Source organism: Anguilla rostrata, unplaced genomic scaffold, assembly GCF_018555375.3.
Source record: "Anguilla rostrata isolate EN2019 unplaced genomic scaffold, ASM1855537v3 scaf0213, whole genome shotgun sequence".
NCBI classification, from domain to species: domain Eukaryota; kingdom Metazoa; phylum Chordata; class Actinopteri; order Anguilliformes; family Anguillidae; genus Anguilla; species Anguilla rostrata.
In genome coordinates this window covers 2,173-10,995 of record NW_026985764.1, presented here as the reverse complement: position 1 = coordinate 10,995, position 8,823 = coordinate 2,173, and the positions used below count along the sequence as shown (strand labels likewise).

At 42.4% G+C, this 8,823-nt stretch overlaps 1 protein-coding gene across 1 annotated transcript; it reads left to right on the top strand.

Moving 5' to 3' along the window:
• Positions 1 to 938: 938 nt before the first annotated feature.
• LOC135246361 (lymphocyte function-associated antigen 3-like) lies at positions 939 to 8,528 on the top strand. The gene is made up of 6 exons (XM_064319843.1): positions 939 to 1,386; positions 3,334 to 3,624; positions 6,874 to 7,119; positions 7,863 to 7,958; positions 8,184 to 8,222; positions 8,312 to 8,528. Exons 1-6 carry the CDS (start codon positions 1,326 to 1,328, stop codon positions 8,365 to 8,367), a joined length of 789 nt encoding a protein of 262 aa, XP_064175913.1. The 5' UTR covers positions 939 to 1,325; the 3' UTR covers positions 8,368 to 8,528.
• Positions 8,529 to 8,823: the final 295 nt, after the last annotated feature.

Sequence of the window (8,823 nt, the reverse complement as noted above, 5' to 3'; positions counted from 1 at the left end):
ATAGGTGATATTGCACTAATTGTACATGTATTCATGAGGTAATTTTTATGCCCAAAAACCATGACGGCTGGCCAGTTAAAACACTTTAAAGCCATTTTTCTCAGTTTTACCCGTTGCGTAGTTACTGCAGAAGGCTTTGTAGGGCAGTATATAGCAAAGCAGCCTTGCTCAGCAGTAAACCCGGATCATAAAATTTCCGATAAGGATGTGAGGATAACCGTAATCCACACACGTATCTGAAAGGGACAGTTCACATTTTTACACCACACATTATGTGGTAAATTTGGGGCTCAAGCCCTCTTACCTGGCGAATGCACAGCTCCCTCGTTAGCACTGTTACCCAAATAATATTTAATGGGGACTGAGAATCACCAACTGACAGTTATTAAACAAAGACACCATTATAAAAGCAAACGTAAACACTTTTTCATGTGTTCATTTGCTTGCATTAATTTGTATCTTGTAATCAAACGTGCCAGTATAGCCCCCAAAAAAAACTATTTTAGTTAGTTTTGGATCACCTTTGGACCTTCAGTGTGAAATGTCCTGCGTTCCAATGACGCTGCGTCCCACGTGCTGGCGAGAACTCTGGCCTCATGGATTGGCCATGTCCACTGCACAGTGACCCTGCAGCTTTTGAGATTTCGAGGAGAGCAAAAGTGTCAGGCCGGTTACTGGTGGATTTTATTGTAAGGTGATTTTTGGCAAGCTATGATGGTTAAACGTTATGCGGGTTACGGATGTAGCAATACTTGCTACCTAGCTGGCTGGCAGGCGAACCCCTATCCCAGTGATGAGTTGGGGAAGTCTGTAAATTAATAAAATATGCATTTATCCAGTTCTTCTTTATTCTCTATATCAATATCGGCCAAGACATTCTGATTACAAGGGCAGCACGGTGGTGCAGTGGACAGCACTGTCACCTCACAGCAAGAAGGTCGTGGGTTTGAATCCCAGCCTGGGCCTTTCTGTGTGGAGTCAGCATGTTCTCCCTGTGATCGCGTTAACGCAGAATCCTACGCGATCTCTGAGTCTGATATTAACTTTCATACACACACGGGCATGCGCATGAATTAAACGGAAAAGATCGAGTCAACCTTGAGATAAAATATCACTATGCGATGCAGGCCTGTAAACTGTATCGCACACACTGTGTCTTGAATAAAAAGATGCCCCCCAAATCACAGCAGTCTAGATCCAAGTAGCTAATAACCGTTTTAGGAATTGGGGTTTGCCGCATGGACATATAGTTTCACTTTCACGTCAGGTACTTCACCTTAGATGTGTATTAAAGTCCGAAGTCCAGTAGGCTATGAAAGCGCGCAATGGCAGACAAGCACCACAGAGTCACGGCGTTATTTTTCATCTTCGCCAACTTCAAATTTGGTAAGAACTGTGACTCGCCTCGGTAATTATTTGTTGTATGGTTTACTTGTTCACATGTTGCTTGTTTAACTATCTTGTTGATATGCCAAATAAACCAATAGTAGGCAAAACTAATAGAACCGTAGCCTACAGGCTGTAAACTACGAACTGAAATTCACTGAACTCCGCTCTGTGCCACTGCACTGCACTTTTACAGTTAGAGCCGTTAAAATCCTGTGAGATTTCTGCCTGAGGAAGAGCCCATGACCGCCGGCGGTGTTGACTGCATGGAACGAGCCTACCTGTTTTGCATTTGACGGTTTCACCGAGTTTCTGACATTAGCCTACTGTGGGATTTTCTACCTATGAATTATATTCTAGTATACTCAACGAGTGGGCACATTTTCAGAGAAGCTTAAGACAGAAGGCTACGCAGCCGACGTAGCCTACTGAATATAGTACGACATTTTCGTCAAAATGTAATATGGGATAAGTGCTCTATCGGGTTACAGAGACTGCTGCGTGAGTTATGGCTTTGGCATGACGTCAATATAGTTAAGCGCACGGAGAGAAATATATGAGTGAAAGCGAAAGACTTAAATGAGACTTTATATTTCACCTAAATGTAATATATTTTACGTTTAGAATGTAAATGTAGACAGGAGGGATGAGCTGAGGCACAATTTGTGTCTGTAGGCTATTGGATTCCGTTCAAATAGGCTTATAAAACTGTGTTTCTTATCCGAGTATCTGTACTCGCGTATTCTCGGTCAGTTATTCTAGTAAACGGGAACAGACGGATGTCAGTGTGCCCCAACCCCCCTGCATTGAATAATTTATTTTGGGGGCTGAATTAATAGCCTACTCTCCGGTAATTAGAATATTAGAATAACTACTAAGAGTAAAAACCAGGAACACAGCTGCTACACACGGACTCAAACTTGCAGAGTTTGTCATCCAAAATGCTCAATGACAATAGCGTCGGTGTCAAAAGTTACGCTTTAGTTGCTATATTATTCACAAAGGTATATTCACATTACGAGGCCCGTAAGCGGTTAGTCGTAAATATTTTCAGTGGTTTCTACACCAAGTAAAATTACTGCTGGTGGTTTTGAAATATATTAAACGTGTTAGTAGCTATTGTATGTGTTGTAGGACTTCTAAGGCTGTTATATGAAGCAATACATGAAGCTTTTATCCAAAGCGCTTTACAATTGATGCCTCTCCTTCACCCGAGCAGTTAGGGGTTAGGTGTCTTGCTCAGGGACACTTCGACACGCCCAGGGCGGCCAGTGGGGGCAGGAGAAAACTCGGGGACAAGTTCCTGGAACAAATGTAGGAAATACGGGCAGCACTGCATTGGAGGAGGGCTTGTTTGGACGCGCAGTGTCGTGTAGATTATAAAGATAACAGAGCAACCTATGAACTGTCTGCAGCATATAAACACTTCTGGGTGTGTGTTGCCTTTCTATTTTGCCCAGCATTTATCCTCTTGTAAAATCAACAAATATTGCATGTTTCTCAGCGAAAAATACGTATCCATAAAATGCCGGGTGTTACGAATGAGTTTGTCAAAATATTGTATGTTCTGGGTGTCCAGGAATTTAACGGATAACAAGCGAGTCTCCACGTTTAAGCTTCTCGGTTCTTTCACTATAACTGCATACCGGCGAAGCAGATTCTGTTGAGAGCGATCATATTTTTTTGATGTCGTAAAAAAAAGACATGAATTTACATGAATATACCTGAAATAATATCTGCTGTAGCAAAATGTACCCAGACTTTGGTCTGTTTTTTATTCTTAATAAGTGAAAGATTCACATATATTATAAAGGGTATTAAGTGGGTAAAAGTATTTAGAAAAGACTTTCTGTCCTTCACAGCACACACTCAAAAATAAATAAATAAATAAATAAATTTTAAAAATCTAGTTAATCATCCACATCAATGCCTCTGGCTTTCTTGCAGGTGATGTCACATCTGAGATCATTGTCCAGTCTAATGGGAACTTCACACTGCAGCCTAATGTTCAGAGTCCCCCAGAGGACATTTTGTGGAGGTGGAATGAAAACAAGGTGGTTGAATTTTACCAGAAGAAGGTGGTTGACTACGGACGGTTTAAAGGACGGACGATGCTGGACCTCACAACGGGAGCCCTGACCCTCACACATCTCACAGAGGCTGACAGTGGGGAGTATGTTGGTGAGCTGCAGATCAAGGGAGAGCTGGTGCACTATCGTCAGACGGTGAAAGTGTTCGGTGAGTTTGCTTCTACTGAATGACCAAATCCCAGTTAATTGTGAGCTTTCATCAAAAAAATTTAGCTGTAGGTTATAAAAAATATACATTGTCTACTGAAATACACTTTCAACCATATTGTGGGGCAATAAAAAATTTTTTTGTGTGTCCAAGCAAGTAGAAGCATGGAATTTTACATTATTTCAAAGTGCTTCACAAGTCGGTCTGTAACCACACGGTTATGGGTGTGAATATCGCTAAATGACACAAAAGTTATACCTGTAGTTTCACAGAGTTCTCAACCATAAGTGATTCAGTAAAAAAGCGCTTTATATCAATCGATCATGTGGGTCAGGTGTGTTAATCCATGAAAGACAATGCTAAAGTTAGCTGTGAGGTCACAAGCCTTTGTTCTCCATGTGGATGCTGTAGGTAAACCAGCAGTCACCTGCCAAGTGAATGGCCCCTCAGTAACCCTGCTGTGCTCTGGGGGCGACAGACCAAGCACTCAGTACAGGTGGGAGGGGCCTGCCATAGAGCCCCAGCCAGGGTCCCAGCTGAAGATAGAGGCAGCAGAGAGCTCTGATGCAATCTACACCTGTGTGCTGCACAACCCTGTGGGTGAGAGCAGAACAGACTTTCCTGTAAAGAGCTGCTTCCCTGCTCCAGGTAAGGCCCACTCAGCTGATGTAGGGACTGAGCACAGGCCTGCCATCCTGGCTGCCACAGTCTGCTTTTTACTGCTACTACACGCTCTGGCCAACACACAGACACACAAACACATGCATACACACACACACACGCACACACACACACTCGCAGAGACATAACAGGCATTACCGTTGGGAAAACTTTTTTCTGACTTCACAGTCCAGAGAGAGACTTTCTTCAATTTAGATCACTCATTTCTACTACAAACACATATACCACATATTCTAGCACATACAACTGATTTTTTGTTGTTGTAACAAATATGTAGCACTTAACTTTGATTATGACTTCTGATGTAAAAACTGCTGTGTTGGAAAAGTGAGGATTAAGTGAAATGTGTTTCATTTTCTGAATCCAGCAGTTTTAACAGTTAAAACCCTCGATTGACATCCGGCACTCTGAATACCGAACACAAGTGCATCAACAGTTAAAACCCCTCACTTATCCTACATATAAAATACATTTGGTAAATTTAAATTCATTTTATTATCAAAGATGGGGCGGTACGGTGGTGCAGTGGGTAGCACTGTCGCCTCACAGCAGTAAGGTCATGAGTTTGAATCCCAGCCTGGGCCTTGCTGTGTGAAGTTTGCATGTTCTCCCCATGGATTTCCTCCCACAGTCCAAACACATGCAGGTAGTCTAATTGGAGACTCTAAATTGCGCATAGGAATGGGTGTGTGAGCGAATGGTGTGTGTCCAGGGTGTATTCCTGCCTCTCGCCCAATGCATGCTGGGATAGGTTCCAGCACCCCCCGCAACCCAGCTCGGGATTAGCAGGTATAGATAATGGATGGGTGGATTATCAAAGTATTGATAATTAATTAAATTGCCGAATTCATTGATAGGCAAAGCAATCTGTTGGATCAACCTTTGTCAAATGGACAACTCAGAACCAGATTAAAATGAAGAAATTCATTAAGTTACAACAAAGATTCACATATGATAAAGATGAGGTTCTGCTACCTTAAAGAAAAGAAAACACAATGTTACCGACATGGACAAGTTACAGTCACAAAGGAAATGAGTGAAAAAACCAAACCACGAACGGTTCTCCCAAACATGCCCCAGGAAACCAAGATTGCAGTCCAACAACCAAAACGCAGCCAAGTATTCAAAAGCCAGAGATTTAAATGTAAGGATGCCAGGTGAGCTGTAAGACAGAAACGTCAGACCCTGTCACACCAAACTTCACACAACACCAGCCCTCGATGCAAAGCTCAGATTCCTTGGATGGCAACCACAGATCTCCCCCCAGAATGTCCACTGCAAAAGATGTTACTGGCTGATGTTAAGCCCCCCAGAATCAGTTTCTCCCTCCTAACTCTGACTGACTACAGTAGCTACAGAAAAATACACATTTTTATGTTGTCCCACGAGGGAGAGGGAACAGCTGAGAGAAAGGGGGTGCACATGGCTGCACTAATTGGGTGAGGTGTGAAGTGTGGGGGTGTGGGAGCAGGGACTGTCTTATCTGAAAACTAGGCATTAAACTATGTATTAGCATGGTCTTATGTTTTGGACGATGGGCTAACCACTGTGATATTATTATCAGAAGATTCATTATCTTACAATCTTAATAGAGAGACCAAACATGAATATCTCAGGAGGTAATCCAGCTCAGCTATCAAGTAAGGAAACATGGAAGTTTACCTCTGCCTCCAACAACAGAATAAAGATAAAGGATTGTTTAATCTTATCAGTTGCAATCTCCACCTTCAGGCAAAATAATTTCCATGTAACAAGACCAAATCATACCACATTGGTTTCTGCTTGAAACTAGAATTGGTTCTAAAAATTGAGATTTCAGCTATCAGGCTAAATTACCATTATCTATATCGGCATCAAGATTTTCAGTCAGTGATTTCAGTTAAATCTTAAATATTGCATTCAAACTTAAAAGGAAAATGGATCTTTGTGCGGCTTATGGCCACGTTTTGTCACTGACCCCCAATATAGGGTCCTGTCCCTTCTGGGAGGTGATGAATCTGTAAAATATTTGAAGGAGAGACAGCTCTCCAGGACACCCCAGACTTGTTTAGAGAGAAGACCTGTAACATGGCTTCATTGCCCCATGGATGTTCCCTTTCATGTTAGTGGAGTGGAGAGCAGGGAGAGAAAACGGATACAATCCCATGGTCATATAAATGATAATGTCTGTTTCTCAAAGATCAGAATCTAAAGACTAGATTGTCCGACAACAGGGGTAAAAAAAAGACATTTGATCAGCAGCTCAGCTGAACTGAGTCACTAAAAATCTGTGCATCTGCTCTCTGTGAGTCACACAGGTTCATCTCACGCACCTGTAACCTGTATAACAGGTTGGTCTATCCCAGAATAGCACACCTGTATGGGATTTGTGTGCAGGTGTGGGAGGGGAAGTTGGTCTGTAACCACAAGGATATGTGAGTGAATAGCACGTGAGACCCTACAGTCATACGCTAGTGTTTCAGTAAAAAAGAGCTTTATATTAATCCATCATGTGGGTCAGGTGTGTTAATCCATGAAGGACAATGCTAAAGTTAGCTGTGAGGTCACAAGCCTTTGTTCTCCATGTAGATGCTGTAGGTAAACCAGCAGTCACCTGCCAAGTGAACGGCCCCTCAGTAACCCTGCTGTGCTCTGGGGGCGACAGACCAAGCATTCAGTACAGGTGGGAGGGGCCTGCCATACAGCCCCAGCCAGGGTCCCAGCTGAAGATAGAGGCAGCAGAGAGCTCTGATGCAATCTACACCTGTGTGCTGCACAACCCTGTGGGTGAGAGCAGAACAGTCCTTCCTGTAAAGAGCTGCTTCCCTGCTCCAGGTAAGGCCCACTCAGCTGATGTAGGGACTGAGCACAGGCCTGCCATCCTGGCTGCCACAGTCCACCCCTAACGCTCATTTCACAGGTTTGGGTAGCTGTTCCAGTTGTTATGTAGTCCACCCCTAATCCTCATTTCACAGGTTTGGGTAGCTGTTCCAGTTGTTATGTAGTCCACCCCTAATCCTCATTTCACAGGTTTGGGTAGCTGTTCCAGTTGTTATGTAGTCCACCCATTATGTCTTGCCTGTGTGAAACTTTTCCCGCTCACTTAATTAAAAAGTTCTTCATATTCTGCCATTCTCCTGGGGTTACAAGCCTCTGTTGAATTTTCTGTGCTATCCTGTGAATTCCATGGGACTTCCGCCCAAATTTCACCCTCTAGTCTACAGCATAGAGTACTGGGTAAAGACGCTGTTTACGTTACTGTCGGGGTCCTACTAGGGGTTAAATGCTCAGGTGCCCCATCTACCCCACAGTCTCTGAAACATTACTGAGGCACATTGATTACTACTGACCCCAATCATCCCCAGCACTGTCAGCTGAGACAGCTGTTGCTGAGCAACCAGTCAACTTCAAATTAACTGCCATTTCATTAACACAGGGAGCTAAATAAATCATCTTCTAAAGTCAGAAATATATACACACAGAAATATATTTATATACATCTTTCAATAGTCAGATCAAAATGGTTGAGCTTTGTCTTTTATATTTTTCTAACATGCTCTGTTTTTCTTTGTTTTTAGGAAGCGCCTCTGTTGTGATTTCTGTAGTCCTTGTCCTCCTCCTCATCTTCATCATTGTGGGACTGCTTTTATTTTACTACAAGAAATTTTACAGAAGTAAGAGTCTTTTAGAATAATACTTTAAATGATATTAATAAACGCATCCATATGCAGATCCTGCTGTTTCTGGAGCAGTTACTCAGGACTGGATTCAGTAGGGCTGCACTCCTGTTGTCTCCATAAAATGAGCACAAGCTCTCCAATACTGTGGGACTGAAAGCTCATACATTACTGCTACTACACCCATGACTAATAATAATAAAATCATGTTTTACATTGTAGAAAGACAAAATGAAGAGGACATGGAAGCTCAATCTGGGGGTAAGCTGTAGAAATGATGGTGATGACTATGATGATACTACTGTGAAGCACGATGAGTAATGAATAATATTTCATATCTTATATTGTAGAAAAGACAAGACTGAGAGAGAGAGACCCTGAAGCTGCAGTAAATGGTGAGCTGTAGAACAGTGTTATTCACTCTGGCCTTAGAGCTGCAGGTGATGACATCACTCCCTCTGGTACTTTATCTCCAAACTTAAAACACTGCAGCTGCAGGTTTCCTCCAAAAAATGAACATCTATACAATGTATGCCTATACAGTGCTCAATGACAAATGTATTAAAATCAGATGTATTCATATTCATAAACTTCAGAAGTAGGTGTGCTGCTGGTAAAACTAGATAATAAACAAAATGTGTGACACATTTCTTTTGAAACAAAGACAACAGCTATTACCCGCAGACACTGAAAACGTTGAGGAAACTCCAGGTAAGGCAGAATTAACTCTGCGCTGAACAGAAACGTGTCTCATAATGACACAGCAGTACTGAAATGCCTCTGTTTCAGGACTGGGATCAATTACCCTGCAGTTCAGTCAGTTCAGGAAAGGAAATAAATTGCGAAATACCCATAAAACATT

What these genes read in the sequence shown, in the direction of transcription:
- LOC135246361 (XM_064319843.1), top strand. Translation starts at nt 1,326, where the DNA reads ATGGCAGACAAGCACCACAGAGTCACGGCGTTATTTTTCATCTTCGCC. An exon ending in CTACAAGAAATTTTACAGAA is followed by an intron (nt 7,959 to 8,183) that starts GTAAGAGTCTTT and finishes TTTACATTGTAG; the next exon opens with AAAGACAAAATGAAGAGGAC. An exon ending in CATGGAAGCTCAATCTGGGG is followed by an intron (nt 8,223 to 8,311) that starts GTAAGCTGTAGA and finishes CTTATATTGTAG; the next exon opens with AAAAGACAAGACTGAGAGAG.